Consider the following 25701-nt stretch of genomic DNA (forward strand, 5'->3'; position numbering starts at 1 on the left):
ACTGCATACCCGGCTTACATGGGTATTATCTATGTATATATATAAATACTCACATAAATATATATAATAATGAACAAGAACATGATATTTACATCCACATGCAGAGATGGCTCTTAAGGCCAGAAGTCCAAGTTTATATTAATATTCTCTAGAAAAAGTGATGATCTCATAGTATGTAGTCCAAAAAATATTCCCATACTCGATGATTTCCTTATTCTAGATTCCTGTACTTCCTTCTTCTAGAACACAGTAAGATCATGTCCAATATTCACAGTATTCCCATCTTCGGATAGCATATGAATAGGGCCAAAATATGAACACTCTAAAATCAAAATAATAATAAAATTTAGTAACAGACAAAGAAACAAATTAAAACCGATGGGAAATGGCAGAGAAAGAGAACCTCAACAAGGTTTATAGAAAGGATGAAAAATCTTGGGCCTCATTTAGGCCCATAGGAGCCATAGTGCCCAACAGAGTGATCCAGCGACATTCTCGCTAGGCCAGTATTCATTTCACATTTCCTCCCCTTATTCCACAGTGGACAAGGTCAATGCCACGTGCCCGGAACGATTTAGGATTACACCCATGATGTTGTCTAAAGTGATAAGGTATTGTTTTCAGACGTGTAATGTCTGTCTCATTTTTTGCGGCCACTATGTCACGTACATGTTCCCGTATGCGGGTGCCCAAACGGCGGGATGTTAGGCCCACATACACCTTTGGACACCCGCATACCGCATAATATACTACCTGAGTCGTATTACAGGTTATATGATAATTGATGGTATAAGTTCTACTTCCATCAACCGAATCAAAGGTAGTAGTCCGACTAATATTCGGGCACGTGACACAGTTTCCGCATGGAAAACATCCACTGGGTGGTCCGCCTGAGCCAAAATTGTACATAGTTGTTTTTGGAGCATAGTGACTAGAGACCAACAGGTCTCTCAGATTTTTGCTCTTCTGGCAGTCATTGTCGGGTAATTGGTAAGACATTTTGCAAGTGTAAGGTCACTTTTGAGGATGCCCCAATGTTTTTGAAGGCATTTCCTCATTGTGGACCACTCACCATTGTAGGTCGAGATAAATCGTGTAACATCTTGCTGCTGGTTTCTTTTCAGATTGCTGCCACCTGAACATAATAGTTCATTACATGGTGCGCGTTTAGCTCGCCTATATCCCTCCCTAATGCTCCTGTTGCTATATCCCCTTGTTTGAAATCTGACCCTTAGGTCAGCCGCCTGTGCCTCAAATCTAGCAACAGAAGAGCATATCCGCTTCATTCTAAGATGCTGCCCTACAGGGATGGCTTTTATGGTACTATATGGGTGACCCGAGTCCGCATGCAGCAGTGAGTTAACCGAGGTGGACTTCCTGAATACATCAGTCTGTAAGTATAGATTATCATCCACCTCGACCTTAATGTCCAGAAAGTCCACCTCAGTCCTGCTCACCTGGTGTGTCAATTTGATGTTATACACATTATTATTTAGTTGTTTCATAAATTCTTGCAATGCGTCCTCGGGTCCCTGCCATATGATGAACAGGTCATCAATGTAACGCAGCCAGCACTGCACATGGTCCGCGGCCTGCGGCCCCCCCCCACCAAAAATCTCCCTCTCCCAGTATCCCAGGAAGAGATTGGCGAAGGAGGGCGCACAGGCCGCGCCCATTGCAGTACCACATCGCTGCAAATAAAAAACATCTTTAAAGACAAAGAAATTCCTTGTCAAAATAAAAGTCAAAAGTTCCATGACCAGTTCACATATGGCCCCATCCCAATTGCTAGCATCCAAGAAGAAGCGAACTGCCTTCAATCCTTGTTGGTGGTCAATACAAGTGTACAATGACTGCACATCGGCAGTGACCAGACACATGTTATCCTCAAGCTGAATCCCATCGATCCGACGAAGCACGTCAGACGTGTCCCTGACATAAGAGGGGAGCGACTCAACAAGGGGTTTTAAATAATAGTCAATAAATTTGCATACCGGGTCACTCAATCCCCCCATGCCAGAGACTATCGGACGGCCCGGCGGATCGATGGGATTTTTGTGAATTTTTGGGATAAAGTAGAGGGTAGGAACCCTGGGGAATTGAGTAAGTAATCCATCCAGAACATTCTTAGGTATAATACCTCTATCATGGGCATCTTTTAATATCCCTTCTAATTCATGATAGAATGAATTGGTAGGATTAGAATCCAATTTTTTGTACGTTTCCCTATCTTTTAGATGTTTTTATGCCTCTTTTTCATAGAGAGAGTTAGGCCACAGGACCACGTTTCCCCCCTTGTCTGCTGGTTTGATTACCAAATCATCATATTTTTGAAGTTGATCTAAAGCTACTCTTTGTCTAGATGTCAAATTATCATTATTTCGTCTTGTGGATATTTCTTGAAAATCTTTTATTACCAATTTGGTAAATATATCCACTGCAGGACATAGAGACAAGGGGGGAAAGTTGGTGGACCTGGGCCTACAATCTCGTGGAAATGTACTTACCACAGATGATGTCTGTTCATTTAATAGATCCTCCAGTGCCATCAATGCCTCCCTCTCGATATCTTCGCTTGTTTGTATCGAGCCATCTTTTTCATAAAGTTTTTTAAAAATCAATTTCCTAGAGAAGAGGAACAAGTCTTTGACGGCTGTGAAAAAATCGAATTTGTTAGTCGGAGAGAAGGTCAAACCCTTTTGTAACACTTCCAATTGATCATTAGTAAGAGTATGTTCAGAAAGATTTATTACCTCCAATCCTTTTTTATTCTTCTTAGCTGGCTGATTGGTCTGGGGGTTTTTGCGTTTGACCGCACTCTTATCACGATTGAAGCCAGAATTACGTAAATCATAATATCTTGGAAGTGTTGGGTTTGACTCTTCACTTGATGCGACCGACAATGTGGAGGCAGATCTGGCACGGGAGGATCCCCTCACCCGGTTATTCCTTCTATTCCATCTATAGACCATGTTTGATTGTTGGTCATTCAAATCACGCTGGAATTTTTTGGATTTGTTATCACATATTCCTTTCTCCCATTTGCTAAATTCACTATCTAATTCAGCATTAAATTGGGCCAAGGTTTCACTAGACGAGTCCTGTTTAAGCCTTGTCTGTAATTCTTCAATTTTTTGATCAAGCGTCTCCAAATTATTCAAATTACTTTGGACTAATAGCTCCATAAATCCTCTGGAACACGTGGTTGCTAGTTCTTCCCATTTCAACCGGAATTCAGTGTCATCCACCTCAAATGACGGGAATACTTGGACTACATACTAGTAGTATGGGAATATTTTATGGACTACATACTATGAGATCATCACTTTTTCTAGAGAATATTAATATAAACTTGGACTTCTGGCCTTAAGAGCCATCTCTGCATGTGGATGTAAATATCATGTTCTTGTTCATTATTATATATATTTATGTGAGTATTTATATATATACATAGATAATACCCATGTAAGCCGGGTATGCAGTGATTGGGGCTATTATATTATATGTATATACATGTACATTTTAAAATGGTTTAATGTTGTGGTATATTTGCCATAATTGTATTATATGCACTTTTATGTTCACTCTTCACTTATTTAGCCTGATATATATCGTGCTTTTTGGTTTTTGACATCAAATATAATGGTATATAATCCTACTGGTTTAGGTAGACAGTATCCCATTAGTTACACTATTAGCACTTTTGTCACTTATGCGCACTATTTAGCACTTTTAATATATCCATTTGCTGCGGTTCTTTCTGCATGGTGGAGTCTCCATCGCTCCGGGGGCGTGGTGCGGACCTGGCGCCGGCCCGCTCACGTGACCTGGGTGGGTGGAGCTCCATTATGTGGATCGACGAAACAGAGGGATGCAAGGTCTGCGTAATCGCAGATGGATATGATACATTCACCTTTTTCAGAAACGGACACTAGCGGTGCTTTAGCGCTATGGTTCATTACGGCGTTAGTACGCCGAACTCACTTAAATGCACATTGTATATTTTTATACCATTGCACACTTATGGCGGCTGTGGTCATGGGTTACCATGGCTGCAGGACGCTGATTTAGCGCTTGCGCACTACAATCGGGCACTGATAGGTCGCCGCAAGGTCATATGACCGGAACGGCTCAGTATTTATATGGGACCAAGATGCAGATTAAGCCATGCCCCCTGACGAAGCGAGGCTATTATTAGCACGCGAAACGCGCGTTGGGGTAACCCTTTGGCACTGGAACTGGATCTGCTGTACTATCATGGGTAATTATGCTTTATTTATTTATTAGTATGTACATCACAATCTGATTAGTATTGGGCTTGTGGCTAAGTTACATGCATGAAATGCACTGATCTTACTATAGTCAGAGTGTCACAGCCCATCCATCTGCGGTCAGATCCGATAGCAATAGTATAGATGCACTTTGTTACATGGTCAGCAGTATCTCATTCTATGTGCCTTGGAAATTGATGCACCTATGAATTCATCACATTTATGTATTGATTATGGCATATACTTTTTAATGTAAACAATTTTCAATAAAATTTAGATTATTTAATTAAAAAACTTTTTTCTGGCTATTTATGACTTATAGTTCTCCTTAGTTTTGATAATCATGGAGGTAATAGTTTTTTTAAATTTGTGATATATCTATCTATCCGATTGTTTGCAATGGTACACTTTGCGATGCTCATGTGCTGTTATGTACATGTTCATGTGTTCTGCATGTGTATGTTTGTATCTTCCTTGTCATGAATGTTGGCTTCATTTCATCTTGCATTTGGTAATTACTTTTTCATTTATTTTTCCAAGGTGGAAGCAATGCCTGTAATTTGGGATGTAGCTTGCCCAAACTACAGTGATCGTCAAAAAAAGGCCGATGCATGGCATGTAATTCGCCGTAAATTGTTCCCCCGCTGGGATGAAGGCGATGCTAAGCTCCACTGGGGTCACTCAACTTTATTATCATGCACAAATAGACAAAAAAACGGACCAAAACCGCACAAAAAACGCATCTATTATCAGCAGCTGAAAATTGGCATAAAAAACGCAGCAAAAATACGCAGCAAAAAAGTCCTGTGTGAACTTACCCCAAAAACGCACCAAATACGCACCAAAAAAACACACCTAAATTAGCATAAAAAAACGCAGCAAAAATACGCAGCAAAAAAGTCTTGTGTGAACTTACCCTTAATGTGTAGTACATCACTCCACAGCCTCTATGCACAGCTTCCATATGCAGTACACTGCTTCTCAGGCCCTGTATAGAGACTCCATGTGCAGCACGTCAGTCCTCAGCCACCATATATAGCCTCTACATGCAGTAAATTGCTCCTCAAACTCCGTTTTCAGACTCAATCTGCAGTACATTGCTCCCCAGCCCTTGTATGCAGCTTCCAAGTGCAACACCTCTTCTCAGACCCTGTATACAGCCTCCATGTGCAGTACATCACTTATCTGCACCTGTGTACAGCCTCCATATGCAGTACATCATTCATTAGCCCTTGAATACAGCCTCCATATGCAGTACGTCATTCCTCAGCTCTTGTATACAGCTTTCACATGCATTATATCACTCATCAGCTCCTGTATACACCCATCATATCCTTCATATGCAGTACATCACTCCACAGTCCCTGTAAATAATCTCCATATGCATCATATTACTCCTCAGCCTCTGTATACTGTCTTCATATGCAGTACATCATTCCTCAACCCCAGTATATAGCCTTCAAATGCACTAAATCGCTCCTCAGCACCTGTAGAACCTCCATATGGAGTATATCATTCCTCAGCCCTTTATATACACTGTTGTGAATTCCGTCTGGGCTCCCTCTGGTGGCCTTTAGCGATACTGCGGGTCTGGAGCTGGGCTCAGCTGCCTCATTTCCTGCTATGCTGGTTCCTATTTAACTCCACCTGGACCTTTACTTGTTGCCTGCTGTCATTGTATTCAGTACTGGTTCTGACCTTTCCTGGATTTTCCTGTGACCTGTCTATTTCTGAGAAGCTAAGTCTTGCTAGTTCATGTTTGCTCATTTTTCTCTTGAAAATGTTTCTCAATATATGATGAGTTCAGTCCAGCTTGCTTATATGTGATTTTTCGCTTGCTGGTAGCTCTGGGGAGCAGAGTGCGCCCCTCACATCGTGAGTCGATGTGGGGGTTCTTGTACTTTCTGCATGGATAGTTTTTGATAGTTTTTGTACCGACCGCACAGATCCCTGCTATCTTCTGTCTATTTAGTGTTAGCGGGCCTCATTTGCTTAAACCTGTTTTTCATTCCTACGTTTGTATTTTCCCCTTAACTCACCGTTATTATTTGTGGGGGGCTGTCTAAAACTTTGGGGTTATTTCTCTGAGGCAAGTGAGGCTTTGCTTTCTCTCTAGGGGTAGCTAGTTTCTCAGGCCGTGAAGAGGCGTCTAGGTTTTTAGGTAACGCTCCACGGCTGCCTTTAGTGTGTGTGGATAGGATCAGGATTGCGGTCGGTATAGTTCCCACATCCCCGCAGCTTGTCCTACTATTCAGGTTTACCTATCAGGTCAGTTTGGTGATCCTACCACCAGATCATAACAGTACAGCAGGCCAGTAAAGAGTTAATGCATCGCAAAAGAGGGATAAGAGAAATCCTGAGTTCATTTTTATTTATTTTTTCCTCTGCAGTGTGTCTAGCCTCTCTCCTCCCCTTAATCTCTGGGTGGTTCAGAATTCAGCTACAGCTATGGACCTTCAGAGTCTGTCTTCTAGTGTGGATCATCTCACTGCTAGGGTACAAGGCATTCAGGATTATGTAGTCCGCAGTCCTATGTCAGAGCCTAAGATACCTATTCCTGAGCTGTTCTCCGGAGACAGATCTAGGTTTTTGAACTTTAAAAATAATTGCAAATTATTCCTTTCTCTGAGACCTCGTTCCTCTGGTGATCCGGTTCAGCAAGTTAAAATTATTATTTCTTTGTTGCGTGGTGACCCTCAAGATTGGGCATTCTCTCTAGCGCCAGGAGATCCTGCATTGCAAAATGTGGATGCGTTTTTTCTGGCACTTGGAGTGTTTTATGAGGAACCTAATCTGGTAGACCAAGCAGAAAAGGTTTTGCTGGCTCTCTCCCAGGGTCAGGATGAAGCAGAGGTTTTCTGTCAGAAGTTTAGGAAATGGTCTGTGCTCACTCAATGGAATGAGTGTGCCCTGGCAGCGATTTTCAGAAAGGGTCTTTCTGAAGCCATTAAGGATGTTATGGTGGGGTTCCCCACGCCTGTGGGTCTGAATGAGTCAATGTCTTTGGCCATTCAGATTGATCGGCGTTTACGGGAGCGCAAACCAGTGCACCATCTGGCGGTATTTTCTGAGCAGAAGCCTGAGTCTATGCAATGTGACAGGATTCTGACCAGAATTGAACGGCAGATTGTGATTGCGCCATAAATTTGATTCCTGGTAGTAAGTTCCCTAAGGGACGACTTTTTAATTTGTCTGTACCAGAACATGCCGCTATGCGGAGTTATATCAAGGAGTCTTTGGAGAAGGGGCATATTCGCCCGTCCTCGTCCCCTTTGGGTGCGGGGTTCTTTTTTGTGGCCAAGAAGGATGGTTCTCTGAGACCCTGTATAGATTATCGCCTTCTAAATAACATCACGGTCAAATTTCAGTATCCTTTGCCACTGTTGTCCGATCTGTTTGCTCGGATTAGGGGGGCCAGTTGGTTCACCAAGATAGATCTTCGTGGAGCGTATAATCTTGTGCGTATAAAGCAGGGCGATGAATGGAAAACAGCATTCAATACGCCCGAAGGCCATTTTGAGTACTTGGTGATGCCTTTTGGGCTTTCTAATGCCCCTTCTGTGTTCCAGTCCTTCATGCACGACATCTTCCGAGAATATCTGGATAGATTTATGATTGTGTACCTGGATGATATTTTGGTCTTTTCTGATGATTGGGAATCTCATGTGAAGCAGGTCAGGATGGTATTTCAGGTCCTGCGAGCCAATGCCTTGCTTGTGAAGGGCTCTAAATGTCTCTTTGGAGTCCAGAAGGTTTCCTTTTTGGGCTTTATTTTTTCTCCTTCTACCATTGAGATGGATCCAGTCAAGGTCCAGGCTATTTATGACTGGACTCAACCTACATCGGTAAAGAGTCTTCAGAAGTTCTTGGGTTTTGCTAATTTTTACCGTCGCTTCATCACTAATTTTTCCAGTGTGGTTAAGCCTTTGACGGATTTGACCAAGAAGGGTTCTGATGTGACGAATTGGTCTCCTGCGGCCGTGGAGGCCTTTCAGGAGCTCAAACGTCAGTTCTCTTCAGCTCCTGTCTTGCATCAGCCGGATGTCTCTCTGCCCTTCCAGGTCGAGGTTGATGCTTCTGAGATTGGAGCTGGGGCTGTCTTGTCACAGAGAAGCTCTGATGGCTCTGTGATGAGGCCATGTGCTTTCTTTTCAAGAAAGTTTTTGCCTGCCGAGCAAAATTATGATGTTGGTAATCGGGAGTTGTTGGCAATGAAATGGGCATTTGAGGAGTGGCGACATTGGCTTGAGGGAGCCAAACATCGTGTGGTGGTCTTGACGGATCACAAGAATTTGACTTATCTCGAGTCTGCTAAACGGCTAAATCCTAGACAGGCTCGATGGTCGCTGTTTTTCTCCCATTTCGATTTCGTGGTTTCATACCTTCCGGGTTCGAAGAACGTAAAGGCTGATGCTCTTTCTAGGAGCTTTGTGCCTGACTCTCCGGGAGTTTCTGAACCGGCTGGTGTCCTCAGAGAGGGGGTGATTTTGTCTGCCATCTCCCCTGATTTACGACGGGTACTGCAGGAATTTCAGGCCAATAGACCTGACCGTTGTCCACCGGAGAGACTGTTTGTCCCGGATAGATGGACCAGTAGAGTCATTTCTGAGGTTCATTCTTCGGTGTTGGCGGGTCATCCTGGGATTTTTGGTACCAGGGATTTGGTAGCTAGGTTCTTTTGGTGGCCTTCCTTGTCGCGGGATGTGCGTTCCTTTGTGCAGTCCTGTGGGATTTGTGCTCGGGCCAAGCCTTGCTGTTCTCGTGCCAGTGGTTTGCTTTTGCCTTTGCCTGTCCCGAAGAGGCCCTGGACGCATATTTCCATGGATTTTATTTCGGATCTTCCGGTCTCTCAGAAGATGTCTGTTATCTGGGTGGTTTGTGATCGTTTTTCTAAAATGGTCCATTTGGTGCCCTTGCCTAAGCTGCCTTCCTCCTCCGATTTGGTTCCACTGTTTTTTCAGAATGTGGTTCGTTTGCATGGTATTCCTGAGAATATTGTGTCTGACAGAGGATCCCAGTTTGTGTCCAGATTTTGGAGGTCCTTTTGTGCTAAGATGGGCATTGAATTATCTTTTTCATCAGCCTTCCATCCTCAGACGAATGGCCAAACCGAACGAACTAATCAGACCTTGGAGACTTATCTGAGATGTTTTGTTTCTGCGGATCAGGATGATTGGGTGACTTTTTTGCCATTGGCTGAGTTCGCCCTCAATAATCGGGCTAGTTCTGCTACTTTGGTTTCGCCTTTTTATTGCAATTCTGGTTTTCATCCTCGTTTTTCCTCGGGTCAGGTTGAGCCTTCTGACTGTCCTGGGGTGGATTCTGTGGTGGAAAGGTTGCAGCAGATTTGGAACCACGTGGTGGACAATTTGACGTTGTCACAAGAGAAGGCTCAGCGCTTTGCTAACCGCCGTCGCTGTGTGGGTCCCCAACTTCGTGTGGGGGATTTGGTATGGTTGTCTTCTCGTTATGTTCCGATGAAGGTTTCCTCTCCTAAGTTCAAGCCTCGTTTCATCGGTCCTTATAAGATTTTGGAAATCCTCAACCCTGTGTCATTTCACAGGGTTTGGACCTCCCAGCATCATTTGCCATTCACAATGTGTTCCATAGGTCATTGTTGCGGAGATATGTGGTGCCTGTGGTTCCTTCTGTTGACCCTCCTGCTCCGGTCTTGGTCGAGGGAGAATTGGAGTATGTGGTGGAGAAGATCTTGGATTCTCGTTTTTCGAGACGGAAGCTTCAGTACTTAGTTAAATGGAAGGGCTATGGTCAGGAGAATAATTCCTGGGTTGTCGCCTCTGATGTCCATGCGGCCGATTTGGTTCGTGCCTTTCATTCGGCTCGTCCTGATTGGCCTGGGGGCTCTGGTGAGGGTTCGGTGACCCCTCCTCAAGGGGGGGGAACTGTTGTGAATTCCGTCTGGGCTCCCTCTGGTGGCCTTTAGCGATACTGCGGGTCTGGAGCTGGGCTCGGCTGCCTCATTTCCTGCTATGCTGGTTCCTATTTAACTCCACCTGGACCTTTACTTGTTGCCTGCTGTCGTTGTATTCAGTACTGGCTCTGACCTCTCCTGGATTTTCCTGGTGACCTGTCTATTTCTGAGAAGCTAAGTCTTGCTAGTTCATGTTTGCTCATTTTTCTCTTGAAAATGTTTCTTGATATATGATGAGTTTGAGTTTAATCCAGCTTGCTTATATGTGATTTTTCGCTTGCTGGTAGCTCTGGGGAGCAGAATGCGCCCCTCACACCGTGAGTCGGTGTGGGGGTTCTTGTACTTTCTGCGTGGATAGTTTTTGATAGTTTTTGTACCGACCGCACAGATCCCTGCTATCTTCTGACTATTTAGTGTTAGCGGGCATCATTTGCTTAAACCTGTTTTTCATTCCTACGTTTGTATTTTCCCCTTAACTCACCGTTATTATTTGTGGGGGGCTGTCTAAAACTTTGGGGTTATTTCTCTGAGGCAAGTGAGGCTTTGCTTTCTCTCTAGGGGTAGCTAGTTTCTCAGGCCGTGAAGAGGCGTCTACGTTTTTAGGTAACGCTCCACGGCTGCCTTTAGTGTGTGTGGATAGGATCAGGATTGCGGTCGGTATAGTTCCCACATCCCCGGAGCTTGTCCTACTATTCAGGTTTACCTATCAGGTCAGTTTGGTGATCCTACCACTGGATCATAACAATACACCCTCCATTTGCAATATATTGCTGCTCATCCCCAGTATACAACCTCCACATGAAGTACATCGCTCCTCAGCATCTGTATACAGCCTACAGATTTGCTCTTTAGCATCTGTATACTTACACAATATGTAGCCTTCCTCTGCACCTCATTCTGTCTTTTGACCTTGTTGCACAGCTCGGGTACCTCAGCCATATTGTACCTTGCAATAATTCATCTGCCGTCACATCATAATAACATCTTATAAATAGTGATGAGACAATAAGTGTTTAAATGCAAGGTATGGTGCCGCTGAAACCCCCAGCATTCGGTCAGCCCCTGTTATTCATAGACTGGTCTGGGGGGTATTTGTCTCTGTACCCAGCTGGCACAGACGACCCTTGGTCATTTTTGTGGTGCTATCTTGCTTCTGAATTTATTGCATTTAGAATAAAGAAGAAAAATGTGTTAATGCAATTCAAATACAGCAGGAGAGATGCGAGGTATACCATGTTACTGATCAATCACACTGTAGCTACTATTGGCACCTTTCCTATTTCTCTTTCTCCCTCTATTAATTTAATTTCTATATTATTTGAAGACTATTACGCTCAACTTCTTTTCTGCTGCAGTTAGTCAACATATTACTATATAGTATAATTGTCCAAGTTTCAGGGTTTTGTCTTCTTCTTCCACTATCCTAAGTCAATGTAATATGGCTGCTGCATTCCCTGCCACCACTTTTATACAGAATTTGAAAGTTTCTGCTTATTGGCTGCCCTATACCATGGACTCATTACCCGCAGGCCATAGAAATGTCACATGTACAAATACCCTTTAGTCTTTACAGAGATGCTTAGGTTCTTTATAGTATAAAGGCAAAACCATTAAAGATTTAGACTTTAATAAACAAAATATACAGTGCTAATGAATAAAAAATAAGGAAATCATGGATATACATAACATATGCAAGAACAGTTATAAAAATAACAAGGGGAAAAATCTGAACATTCCTATACTTAACAATCTGGTAAGAGAATCCTTTTCTTCTCGTAGGGAGATGGGAAAGAGTGTACAAAAATCCAACTGGCTTGGGTCCCCAACTTCTGTCACCAAAGGAGGAACAGTTCAATGTTATTTTACAGTCCATTATTGGGGATACGTATAATCCTTCTCCTTCATGGGTCCACCAATGGGGAGGGTGCTTCATTGTTCATGCACACCATCCATTAACCCTTTAAAGCATTGAATATGAGATGACACTGATGAATATCAACCTTGTAGAAATATGTTAGTCACAGAATGTAGCTCATTTCAGGTTGAGCCATTTGTTTCCACTAGATTACACGCAGAATTACCATCATAACGGTGGTGAGTGAGTTGCCAGAGGTAGAAGTCATGTTCTAATTGTGTTACCAAAAGGTAGAATGTGGGATACATTTTATAAGCTTTATTATACATACAGGAGTCAATGGAAGACGTTGGGATTTAACAATGAAATATTTCTATATAAGACATTACACATTCCTTACAGTCTTGCTTACTTTTCTATTGTTAGTTTCACACTGCATTTAGGAATTCAAATTTGCAAGATCAATTGAAGAGTATCTCCAAATATATTCATCAGAAATATTCAACTTTATTTTGCCTCCCATATTTTTCGAACTAATAAGACGCACTTTTTTCCCCAAAAATTAGAGTCTGAATGTAGCTTACTGGGTGATTGTGGCAGTGGTGGAACGGAATCACAGGATGCAGCGACAGTAATAGTGTGATGCTGCAACGGGCCCGATGTTGGTGGTGAAGCAGAGCGGAGTGCGTTGCTTTCCCGGTGGCCATTTTCCTGAAGTTGAAGGCGACTGGAGCCATGCTGAAATCCAAGTCTGTGCATGCACCATATCTGGCTGCCCACGGATTCAAGAAAATGGCTGGTGAGTAAGCAATGCCCTCTGCTCTGCCTCACCGCCGACACTGGGAACACAGCATTGTACTGCTGAAGCACTCCCTTATCCCACCCAGTGCCCACAGCATTGCCCCACTTCTGGCTTAGCCGCAATCCTGAGAACAGGACCATGCCTCCTGTGACCCCACTCAACAGGTAAGAAACTTTAAATTCAGACTACAAGACGGACCCTCATCTTATAAAGAAATCTTTTTTTTTCCTATTTTCCTTCCCAAAATTTGGGGTGCGTCTTATGGTCCAGTGCATTTTATAGTAGGAAAAATACAGTACATAGAGATATTGTTTTCCACAGCACTTTTCAGAAATTATCATCAATATTCCTATTGGGGCTCACAATCTAAATTCATAGTCTACATGTCTTTGGATATGTTAAGCCAAGAGAAAAATTAAACAAAGATACTTTTGCTTATTCCTCAGTACAGTTGAGACTTGCATATTGGCCAAAAGTGTGGCAAAAGATGCTTATATATGTTTTAGTAAATCCTCATTTATGAACTGATTACATCTGTTTGCAGAATATACTTTAGCCTTAGCACGAGACAATGAAAAATTGATTTATCATATATTGGGTGAAATAATTATTGAACACATCACCTATTTTCTAAGTAAATATATTTCTAAAAGTGCTATTGACTTGAAATTCTTACCAAATGTTGGTAACAACCCATCCGATCCACACAGGCAAATAAATGAAAATATAGATGTTCAGAAATTAAGTTATGTGTAATAATGAAAAATGACTCAGGGGAAATGTATTGAACACATCAAGAAAGAGAGGTGAATACAGCCATGGAAAGTAATGACACCAGCTGAAATCTATAAGCAATTAGAAATCAATCCTACCACTTAGCGAAAAATAACATCAGCTGGTTAAACTGGTGGTCTATAGAAAGGTGTCTCATTACCAAGGTGCCACACAAGAAACATCTCATGGTAAGTAAAATCAGTGAAGTGTCTCAAGACCTTTGCAACTTTAATGCTGCGAAACATACTGATGGCATTGGTTACCGAAGAATTTCTAAACTATTGAAGGTTCCAGTGAGCACTAATCTGCAAGTAGAAAAACTCATACCCTCTGGTAATAAATTATCAAGGAATAAAAAGAAACCATTATGGATGAACAGGACAGTACAAAGTTTAATAAGACAATAAAAGGGCATTCAAAATCTTGAAAGCTGAGAATACTGATATAGCATTTAAGCAGTGTAAGATCTAAATAAGAAATGTAAAAAAGAAATCAAGCTGGAAAAGTTATCTACAGAGAAACAAATCGCCAACGACATTAAAATAAATTCAAAATTTTTTACAAAATACATCAAGGCCAAAAATAAATAAATAGATGGTATTGACCCATTAAAAGATGACAATAACAAGATAATCACAGAGGACAAAGGAAAGGCAGAGATATTAAACAGGCACTTTTCATCCGTGTTCATCAATGAACTGTCTGTTACAGGGATCATTCAACAAGGCAAAAATCAAAATTCACAACCTGATATAGCTAGTTTATCACAAAAAGAAGTGCAATTACATCTGAGCAATTTAAACATTGACAAATTATCTGGCCCAGATGGTATTCATCCACGGATGCTGAGCAAATTGAGATCAATAATTGACAGACCGCTGTATCTCGTATTCTTAGACTCGCATATAACAGGTGTGGCGCCACAATATTGGATATTGGACATCAGTAGTGTTAAAGAAATGGTTAATCTTCATCTTTTTAATAACAGAAAAATAACAGAATTATAGAAAAACAAGTATTGTGCAAGATGTTATCATCTGGGTCTCCTTGTGGACGATTTCCCGGACATTCCACATAGCAGTGGTCAATAATTCCCAGAAATTGCCAAGGACATCTTGTTGTTTTTGCCTAGATTCTGTTTTTGTCCAAATCCACCCAAAAATGTTGAATGTTCAGCCAGAATCTCATAAAACCGCAGACATGTGCAAAACCTCCCTGCATTCCTTCACCTAATCTATCTTGTATCCCAGGATGTATATGACAACCCATTGAATAATCCATACAAACGTGCCAATTTACTATGTAACTCTATATTTCCTTTTGATCTTGGGGCTTTAAAACCCCAGCCCTGAAAATAAAGATTATGAGACTACTTGAACAGACAACGAGCGTGTGTCTCTCTGATTATTGCTTCATCGCTTAGGTACCTAAAAGACAGAACACCTGAGTAGGTTAGAAATCCCTTCTCTAACAACTTGGAGGCCCCAGCGAGATATAATTTCTCCTTCGACATTCATCTTAGACTGAACAATTGACTGCCTCCCTCCTGAACAGAAAACCAGATCCCGGGTAAGTGAGTAGATTTATTACTCACACAGTTTTCTCTCTGGGAAAGGAGGGTTTCTAGAGTCAGTCTTTGGGGATTTCTAATGGGAAAGCCCTCAGGTAAAAGAGTGTCTGTTATTTGTTTTGTTGTCTCTTGCATGTCTGTTTTGTATGTTGTTTGTTTAAGTGCTGTTAACAATTGGTTTTGTTTCATTATGAAGTACGATGATTTTCCATCATTTGTTTTGTCTGTACCTATAATAAGGGTTCCTTTCTGTCTGTTTGTAACAATGTCAATGTTTGTTAATACTATAAATATTGTAATTGAAGTGTATTGATTCTGCTCTGCTATGCTCTGTTATACTTGTACTATGATTGCTCTATATTTCTTTCCTTCTTTATTACTCTTATTCTGCTTTGGGTTAGTTAATTATAATAGTTGAGTTTATTGGTGTCTGGTCAGTTGTTAATTGATAAGTAGTACTGATAACGCAGTGCTGAATTGTTCTGATTATACTCTCGTTCCTGATATATTGCTAAATATGTGTTGTGGTGTACGGAGCAGCGCTCATGATGTATGGAGACTAAATGATGTGTGCTCAGTATGTAAATAGCCTTCTCATTAAAAGCAGTGAGTAAGATAAAACTCTCCAGTTAGTTGCTACTTGAAAAAAAACTTACAGGAAGGTCTCGGGTGGGAGTTTGTAGTGAAGTGGGAAAGAGCACGTGAAGACAATCTATGTGAACATAAATAATAATAATTTTAATTTATATAGTGCCAACATATGCTGCAGCACTTTACAATTGAGCGGGGACATGTACAGACAATAAATTCAATACAAGGTAGGACAGTTAAACAGTGACAATAGGGGTGAGGTCCCTGCTCACAAGCTTACAATCTGCAATGCTCATTTTTGTATACAATCCTGTACTCAGATAGGAAATGAATTAGAGGATATAGTGAAACAAGTAAGAGATTACACAGATAGATGTGATTTATGTTTTTGTCCATTGGCACTAGAGCATTTTGATAAAATGTGAGGAGCGAGAAAGTACAGAAGTACTGTGTGTATATATGTGATTGAAAAATCAGACAAATGCTTCCCATGTGTGCACCACATGCTGTGTGAAAAGTGTCTATGTTCAGTTCACCAGTTTAGGCGCAGAGAGTACTCTTGTCATATATTAACTCATCCTCATGGATTGATCAGAAGCTGGGTAGATATATTAGACTCTAGATGGTATATGCCAAGGTGGAAAGAAAATGTCACAAACGAATATTATCTTATTGAACCCAGAGTGGGTTCAGGAATAGACCTTGCATATTCAGAGTCTAGTGAGGACTCAGATCCAGATGTATGAGGAAGGAATATATAGCGCTTGTGGTTGGAACTGCATTGTTCATAGTGATCTACTTTTTCAGGAGTGTGCATCAGCCTCAGGACAGAACAGAGAGTTGAGGTTCAGCTTATTGCTTTGGAAGCAGGATTGCTGGCTATGATAGTAGACCAGTGGGATCCAGCTTATACATAACAGGGCTGAAGATAGGGGTCGCTACCTTTGACAGCTGTTATGGGTGATAGATTAACCAGGTCAGGACAGATTATGGATCCGAGATATAAGATAAAGGACCTGGTGGAAAATAAAGCAGATAAGGATACCGCTAATTCTAGAAAAGGCAGGAATGCCAAGGAATGGATGTTTGGATGCTGAGAGATGGAAGCATTTAAGTAAGAAGCATGCCTCATGGATTGATAAATATGATTATGGGATGCAAGTTGCAGTATGGATCAGAACCTCTGAACGACATGATCCGTATTTTAATACTGAGAAGGATGATGGGGATGATAGTGATGAAGTACACTTGAGAAGCAGGATGTATGTAAAGAAATCTGCAGCTTCACCCCCCAGGCACAGGCAGCCCCTCCTTTACTGAGTCAGTCTGTGTCTTCGCAGCTCCCTCCACCCCTGTAACAGGGGGGATGAGATCAGCCCCCTTCCAGCAGCAGCCCAGTAAAGAGTGAGGCTGCATGTGAAAAGGAAGGTTGATTCCACCATCATGAAGCCCTTACCTAAGGAAGTGAGGACAGGTTTCACTTACAGACTACCCCTACCCCTACACCTCCTCCGGGTGATAATAAAGCAGGGAAAAAAACTTGGTCCTAAGCAGAGTAGACAGCAAATGGATGTGTATAGGAGATGACCAGTCCAGTGAAGAGTTGGTGGGGGCTACAGAAAGTAGTCCCACACACCCACAAACCCCAGTGCATGCAGGCAATCAACAGGATAGGCAGAGGGATAAAAGAGCCATGGGATCCACTACCTGGATCTGTAATAAATGTAACAAGCCACAAGATAAAGGAAAAACCCAATGTGACTTCTGTGCTATGACTGAGAGGGGTGACACCGCAATAACCCTCCCTGTAATAACACAGACCACCAGCAAACCACAGGAGATTGGAGAGGAAAATGTAAAGATAGATACCACTACTTGGTATAAACCATGGAGCAGATCTGAGCAACTTGCCGTGGCAAATAGCTTCCCAGACCCGTATAAAAATCCCCTTGGGTTTTATAAAGCCATGGAGGGTACAGCTGGTAACTATGATGCTGTGTGGAATGATTTGGAACCATTATGCTGCATTTCTGATGGGGTGCCGCTAGCTGAGAAAATAAAAGCAGTTCAGGTGAATGCCGCAATAACACAGGAGATACCAGCAGACAAGAAAACTAGGGAGTCAGGACCGCAATTTCTAGCCAGATTACTTGTAAGTTGCCAAAAAGCAGACAGAGGACTTAACTTCAGGATTACCGGAAGTATTTCAGGGTTCAGAGGAGCTTATTGACAGATTTTATGCTAGATGTACAGCAGTGTTCACAGATCATGATTATGACCTGAAAAATCATAGGGAAGTTAGGTTCCTTGAAAATATGTTCCTGACAGGATAAGAGAAGAGTGAGGCCAGAATGCATCTATGCTACACTCAATCAGTCCCTTCCCATGTTTAGGAGGATAGAGGACCAGATTAACAGTAGGAAAGCAAAAGAAGCAGCAAAAGCCAACTCCTGTTATGGTGAATATACCTCTGGATGTAATTAATAATGCTGTGAAAACTGTGGTGCAGGGGACAGGTATACATCACAGGGGAACAGAGGGAGAGAAGAAAAGGAAAGATGGGATAGTTCACCCAGAGAAGAGTAAACAAAAATAGTGGTCCCCCCACAAGATGGCTATCACTTTCAAACAATTAAAATGCTTGATTGATACATGGGCGAGTTGTACTGATATAAGAAAATGGATATGCCACAACGATTCATGACAGGGAAAACAGTAAATAGTGTAGGGACAGATGGGGTAGTCCATCCCTTGCATGAAACAGAACCCAAGAATGTGTGAATAGCGCGTACCACAGACTTGTGTGCCCAATTGCTAGTCTCAGATAAATGTCCTAAGCTTGATAGGTGCTGATATCCTGAGTGCAATGAATGCAGTTAATAATTGTTTGGAAGAAAAGTATTACTGTTACAGGCCCATTGTCTGGAGCAACCCTCTCCACTATGATGCCACTAATTTAGGTAGATGACGAAAAACTGCAAATTGACAAAGATGAGGACATTCAGCAAATGATCGAGCAAATAGCTGCAGTATGGGTAAAGGATAAGAGAGATGTTGGTTTGTTAAGGATAACACAAGTATCCATCAAATTGAAGCCAGGTACTGTACCGGTGTATATTAGACAATATCCCCTGAGCAGAGAGCAACCAGGTATGTCTAATTGAAACAGATTCTTTGCTAATCTTTTTGTACCACGAAGGATGTAAGGTTTCAAGAGATAAACAGCTAAATAAATGTAAAAAAAGAGGAAAAAGTTGTTTTCTTAGGTCACTGCATTTCACCTCAGCTGAAACACATAACACCAGAAAGGCTAAAAGGCCATAAGCTAAGCAATTGTGCCCACGTCCATCAGTACACTGAGAACATTCCTAAGGCTGATCGGCTACTGTAGAGAATGGATTCCCTCTGCATCACAAATCATGCACCCTCTATTTGATGTGTTGCTAATGTGAACAAGGGTCAGCCATATCAACTGACCACAGAAGCAAAAGAGGGGTTCACAGACTTGAAAGAAGCCATTCTCTTAGCCCCAGCACTAGGAATCCCAAGTTTTGACCTCCCTTTCCGTTTGTACTGTCATAAATCCGGGGGGACATAAGAGACACCAATCTCTAATGTAAATCTAGAGCTTTATGTAAATAGGTCACAGTTTTTTTTTTCAAAGATATAGCACCTCATAGAGGTTGTGCAATAGTTGATCAACATGAGGTGGTAAAAAGTGAAGCTTTACCGTCTTGGATGTCTGCTCGGGAAGCTGAATTGAAAGCACTCGCTGAGGCATGTATAATGGCAGAGCATTTACTGATAGTGCCAAGCATTCTGCAATTTCCATGATTGCGGTCCCATGTGGAAGAGCAGAAAGTGTATTGGTTCTTCTGTAAACCTGTTAAAAATGTAGACTTGGTGGCTCAAATTCAAGCTGCTATAGTCAAGGTGCAAGCTCATACTACAGAGCGCACTAGAGAAGCTGAAGGTAATAACCGAGCTGACATTGCTTTCTCTCCTAGCAGAGATATACCTGGTGCAGGTGTCCAGGGGGGGATGGACCTACAACTACTCCAGAGCCTGCAAGATCAGGCCTCTGCAACGAAAAAGAAGGATGGCAAAGGCACTCATGTGCGAAGGAGAAGATGGACTGAGGAGAGTGGACAGTAAATACTGCCTTCCTAGGGCCCTTTTCCCCATGATGTACGCTCTCTCTCATGGACTGGCGCATCAGTCCAAAGACGCAATGGTAAGTTAGGTAAAAGCTAATTGGGTGGCCCCAGAATTCCATTGTGCTGCTGCTATATTCGTATAGGAATGTGTAGTCTGTGTTTGCCTAAATGTGGGAAAAGTGCACTGCCTGACCATTGTACCTGCTCCAGCTACCTCAAATTAATTTCATACAGCTTCTATAGGTAGGCATCTATGAATATGTGTTTGTATGTATCGACTAGGAGACATTTTTGATAGTATAACTGATTATTTATTTGTTGCTCTAAATGTTAAATCAGCCTACAGGAAACAGCTTATAGTTATTATTAACCCCTTTCTGCCAGCTGATGGAATAGTACGTCAGCTGGCAGAACCCCCGCTTCGAGGTGGGCTCCGGCGGTGAGCCCACCTTAAAGCCGCGACATGTCAGCTGTTTTGTACAGCTGACATGTGCGCGCAATGAGCGCGAGCGGAATATCGATCCACCCGCGCCCATTAACTAGTTAAATGCCGCTGTCAAACGCAGACAGCGGCATTTAACTACCGCATCCGGTCGGGCGGCCAGAAATGACGTCATCGCCGACCCCGTCACATGATCGGGGGTCGGCGATGTGTCAGGAAGGTAACCATAGAGGTCCTTGAGACCTCTATGGTTACTGATCCTCGGTAGCTGTGAGCGCCACCCTGTGGTCGGCGCTCACAGCACACCTGCAATTCTGCTGTGTAGCAGCGATCTTATGATCGCTGCTACATAGCAGAGCCGATCGCGCTGTGCCTGCTTATAGCCTCCCATGGAGGCTATAGAAGCATGGCAAAAGTGGAAAAAAAAGTTAAAAAAAATGTGAAAAAAATAAAAAAAACATAAAAGTTTAAATCACCCCCCTTTCGCCCCAATCAAAATAAATCAATAAAAAAAAATCAAACCTACACATATTTGGTATCGCCGCGTTCAGAATCGCCTGATCTATCAATAAAAAAAAGCGTTAACCTGATCGCTAAATGGCGTAATGAGAAAAAAAATCGAAATGCCAGAATTACGTTTTTTTGGTCGCCACGATATTGCATTAAAATGCAATAACGGGCGATCAAAAGAACGTATCTGCACCAAAATACTATGACTAAAAACGCCAGCTCGTCACGCAAAAAATAAGCCCTCACCTGTCCCCAGATCACGAAAAATGGAGATGCTACGAGTATCGGAAAATGGCGCAATTTTTTTATTTTTTTTTGCAAAGTTTGGAATTTTTTTTCACCACTTAGGTGAAAAATGACCTAGTCATGTTAGGTGTCTATGAACTCGTACTGACCTTGAGAATCATAATGGCAGGTTAGTGTTAGCATTTAGTGAACCTAGCAAAATAGCCAAGCAAAAAACAAGTGTGGGATTGCACTTTTTTTGCAATTTCACTGCACTTGGAATTTTTTTCCTGTTTTCTAGTACACGACATGGTAAAACCAATGATGTCATTCAAAAGTACAACTCGTCCCGCAAAAAATAAGCCCTCACATGGCCAAATTGACGGAAAAATAAAAAAGTTATGGCTCTGGGAAGGAGGGGAGCGAAAAACGAAAATGAAAAAACGGAAAAAGCTCCGGGGGTTAATAATCATTCTGTAGTTCATAATTATTTCACAGCCTCTCAAGGAGGCTTCTGTCAAGTGGTAGGACCTGCTTGTTGCCACTATATAGATCCTTCCGGACTAATGAGAGTTACTCCTGATATAGAATAACTCGAAACGATAAAGGGAAGGGGTGCGAAAAGCTAATTCACTGGATGATTTACCCCTCCCTGAATGGCTCTTATGGTTAAACCCCGTGAACCTGTTCAAAGGAATAGGTGCATGGATATCGGGTGTAATTCATGTCCTAATTCAAGCAGCTTTAGTGATACTAATCATTGCAGTGATGATAAAGTTATTTGTTATGCAATAAAGAAAATTCTCAGTTCTAATTGTAAATGTTTTCCAGATAAACGTAAAGCTAAAATCGATACTGACTCTGAGATAAGGCAAACTCAAGTGATCACTACCTTGATAATAAAGCAAACCCAAGTGATGACTACCTCAATAACTGCACTCCAACCTGAATGCATATTCTGCAACAAGCAAGCTTCAGTAGACTTGGGGATTGTATTTCAGAAGACCAAAGGTCTGATAAAAGACAAAGAGCCCACAGAGAACTTACAAAGACTCATTGACAACATGGACTCTATGAATTATACTAATGAACAAAAACTATATTCTATTTTCTAACACATATTTTAATATATTAATATACATGTCTATATTTCTATGTCATAAAAATGTATCTATATCATCCCCTTATAATAATCCCTCAATAGAAATAGGGTTAGAAGGAACAGAAGGTCTGACCTTCAAGTATAATTTGAATGGATACACGGCATGTCGGTATCCCATGATATACGTACACTGGATAAGCCATGTATTTCGTAAAGTAGGGCTATCTTGCAGACCTGAGTAACAGGAAGGGATCAGCTAGGGCAAGGTAGATCAGATGATAAAAAGAGGGGAATTGTTAAAGAAATGGTTAATCTTCATCTTTTTAATAACAGAAAAATAACAGAATTACAGAAAAACAAGTATTGTTCAAGATGTTATCATCTGGGTCTCCTTGTGGACGATTTCCCGGACATTCCACATAGCAGTGGTCAATAATTCCCAGAAATTGCCAAGGACATCTTGTTGTTTTTGTCTAGATTCTGCTTTTGTCCGAATCCACCCAAAAATCTTGAATATTCAGCCAGAATCTCATAAAACCGCAGACATGTGCAAAGCCTCCCCGCATTCCTTCACCTAATCTATCTTGTATCCCAGGATGTATATGACAACCCATTGTTTAATCCTTATATACTTGCCAATTTATTAGGTAACTATATTTCCTTTTGATCTTGAGGCTTTAAAACCCCAGCCCTGAAAATAAAGAGCAGGAGACTACTTGGACAGACAACGAGCGTGTTGTCTCTCTGATTATTGCTTCATCGCTTAGGTACCTAAAAGACAGAACACCTGAGTAGGTTAGAAATCCCTTCTCTAACAGTAGTCTGTAAATTATAAGAGATGACCTGCAGAAATATATTCCAGAGAAAAATATAATTACTGACAACCAGCATGGATTCATGAAGAATGAAGAATACGTCGTGTCTAACTAACATGTTTGGTTTCTATGAGGAGGTGATTGCAAATCTGGATGTAGGTAATGCAGCTGATGTGATTTATCTGGACTTTGCAAAGGCGTTTGATACAGTTCCACATAACAGACTTATACTTAAGCTACAAAGCAAAGACTGGGGTAAACTATATGCAGATGTGTAAGGAATTGGCTAACTGACCAGAAACAAAGAGTTGTCATTAGAGTTGAGCATTCCGATACCGCAAGTATCGGGTATCGGCCGATACTTGCGGTATTGGAATTCCGATACCGAGATCCGATACTTTTGTGGTATCGGGAATCGGAATCGGAAGTTTCCAGTGTATGGTTCCCAGGGTCTGAAGGAGAGGAAACTCTCCTTCAGGCCCTGGGATCCATATGAATGTGTAAAATAAAGAATTAAAATAAAAAAATATTGATATACTCACCTGTGCGGAGTCCCCTGGACATCACCGCTGGTAACCGGCAGCCTTCTTTGTTTAAAATGAGCGCGTTCAGCACCTTCCATGATGTCACGGCTTCTGATTGGTCGCGTGCCGCTCATGTGACCGCCACGCGACCAATCACAAGCCGCGACATCATCCCTCAGGTCCTAAATTCCCTTCTAGGAATTTAGGACATGAGGGATGACGTCATGGCTTCTGATTGGTCGCGTGGCGGTCACATGAGCGGCACGTGACCAATCAGAAGCCGTGACATCATGGAAGATGCTGAACGCGCTCATTTTAAGCAAAGAAGGCTGCCGGTTCACAGCGGTAAGGTCCAGGCTGCGTCGGAGAGGTGAGTATATCAATATTTTTTATTTTAATTCTTTATTTTACACATTAATATGGATCCCAGGGCCTGAAGGAGAGTTTCCTCTCCTTCAGACCCTGGGAACCATCAGGGATACCTTCCGATACTTGAGTCCCATTGACTTGTATTGGTATCGGGTATCGGATCAGATACTTTGCCGGTATCGGCCGATACTTTCCGATACCGATACTTTCAAGTATCGGACGGTATCACTTAACACTAGTTGTCATAAATGGTACATTCTCTAAATGGGATATAGTCAGCAGTGGGGTACCACAGGGACCTGTGCTAGGACTTTAACCTCTTTATTAATGACCTTGTGGATGGGATTGAGAGTAAAGTTTCAGTATTTGCTGATGACACCAAACTATGTAGGATATTATATTCTGACCTTGACATTACAATATTGCAAAACAATCTGAATAAGATGACTGAATGGGCAAACACTTGGCAAGTGAGATTTAGTATAGATAAATTTAAAGTAATGCACCTAGGAGGGAGTAATCCTATTGCTGCTTATACATTCAATACCCAGGACTACAGATTAAGAGAAAGACTTGGGTATTCTTGTTACAAGTAAGCTGAGCAGCAGTACTCAATGTCAAGCAGCAGCTGCTAAAGCAAACAAGATTTTAGGATGTATAAATGATTGATTACATCTGGGGTTTCCCTAGCAACCAGGCAACCCCCACATGTACTCAGCCTGGCTAGTAGCTATAAATCATTTAGCTGCGGCGATGAAAATTAAATCTCCGAGCAGTCATAAATACTCGGAGGTCACCCGAGCATGCTCGGGAAAACCCGAGCATGCTCGGGAAAACCCGAGCAACAAGTACACTCGCTCATCACTAATTATTACACATAACTTAATTTATGGACAGCTGCTTGAAAAAGGTTCGCTACACTGAACCGAAATGTTGCCATCATGGGCTAAATAAGATAACTCCTTATTCACAGACAGTGGTGTACTGCTTCTTTTTTTGGACTACTTTATTTTTGGACATCTATCATTTGATTTCTTTGCCAGTGTGGATTGGATGTGTCGTTACTGACATCTGGTGAGAATTTCATGTCAATAGCACCTTTACAAATATATTTACTTAGAAAATTTGTGACATGATGAAAACTTATTTCACCCGCTGTACTGTATATAAGATAAGTATAAGATTTGTTAAAAACATCATACAAAAGATGTTAAACAAATACAGAAAGTCATTTTGAAATCTATGGATCAATTAGAAAGAATCTGAATAATTTGTGGCACTCACCTTCCCAGCGCTCATCACAGACCGTGAATAATACTGTTTTATTGGCTAAATCTGGAAATACACTGTTACGCTCCATGACGATTGCCTGTGGGATCATTATAACACAGGACACAATCCATATAATGATAATGCTGTTTCTTGCTCTCTTTGCAGTACTTTTAAACATCAATGGATGGCAAATTGCATACCATCTATCCAAGGCGATACAACTGAGTGTAAGCACAGACACAGAAACTGACACGGTCTATAAAAAAAATGCAAAAATTATACAACTGTCATTAAAGCTTATGATATTTGGAATGATAGTATTCATAAAACATAAAACAATTGCAGCTTATTTAAGCCTTTGCGTTTTAACTAGTGTTGAGCGATACCTTCTGATATGCATTGGTATCGGTATCGGATAGTATCGGCCGATACCGGCAAAATATCGGATCTCGCCGATACCGATACCTGATACCAATGCATTTCAATGGGA

At 41.7% G+C, this 25701-nt stretch overlaps 1 protein-coding gene across 1 annotated transcript in view; it reads right to left on the bottom strand.

The window, feature by feature from the left end:
- HCRTR2 (hypocretin receptor 2) overlaps window positions 1-25701 on the bottom strand; it is a 275912-nt gene that overhangs the window by 49619 nt on the left and 200592 nt on the right. The window contains exon 3 of the mRNA XM_077290015.1: window positions 25224-25467. Within this exon, the coding sequence (XP_077146130.1) occupies window positions 25224-25467 (244 nt within the window). The remainder of the gene's footprint in view (window positions 1-25223; window positions 25468-25701) is intronic.

This window comes from Ranitomeya variabilis, chromosome 2 (genome assembly GCF_051348905.1).
Source record: "Ranitomeya variabilis isolate aRanVar5 chromosome 2, aRanVar5.hap1, whole genome shotgun sequence".
Classification (NCBI taxonomy): domain Eukaryota; kingdom Metazoa; phylum Chordata; class Amphibia; order Anura; family Dendrobatidae; genus Ranitomeya; species Ranitomeya variabilis.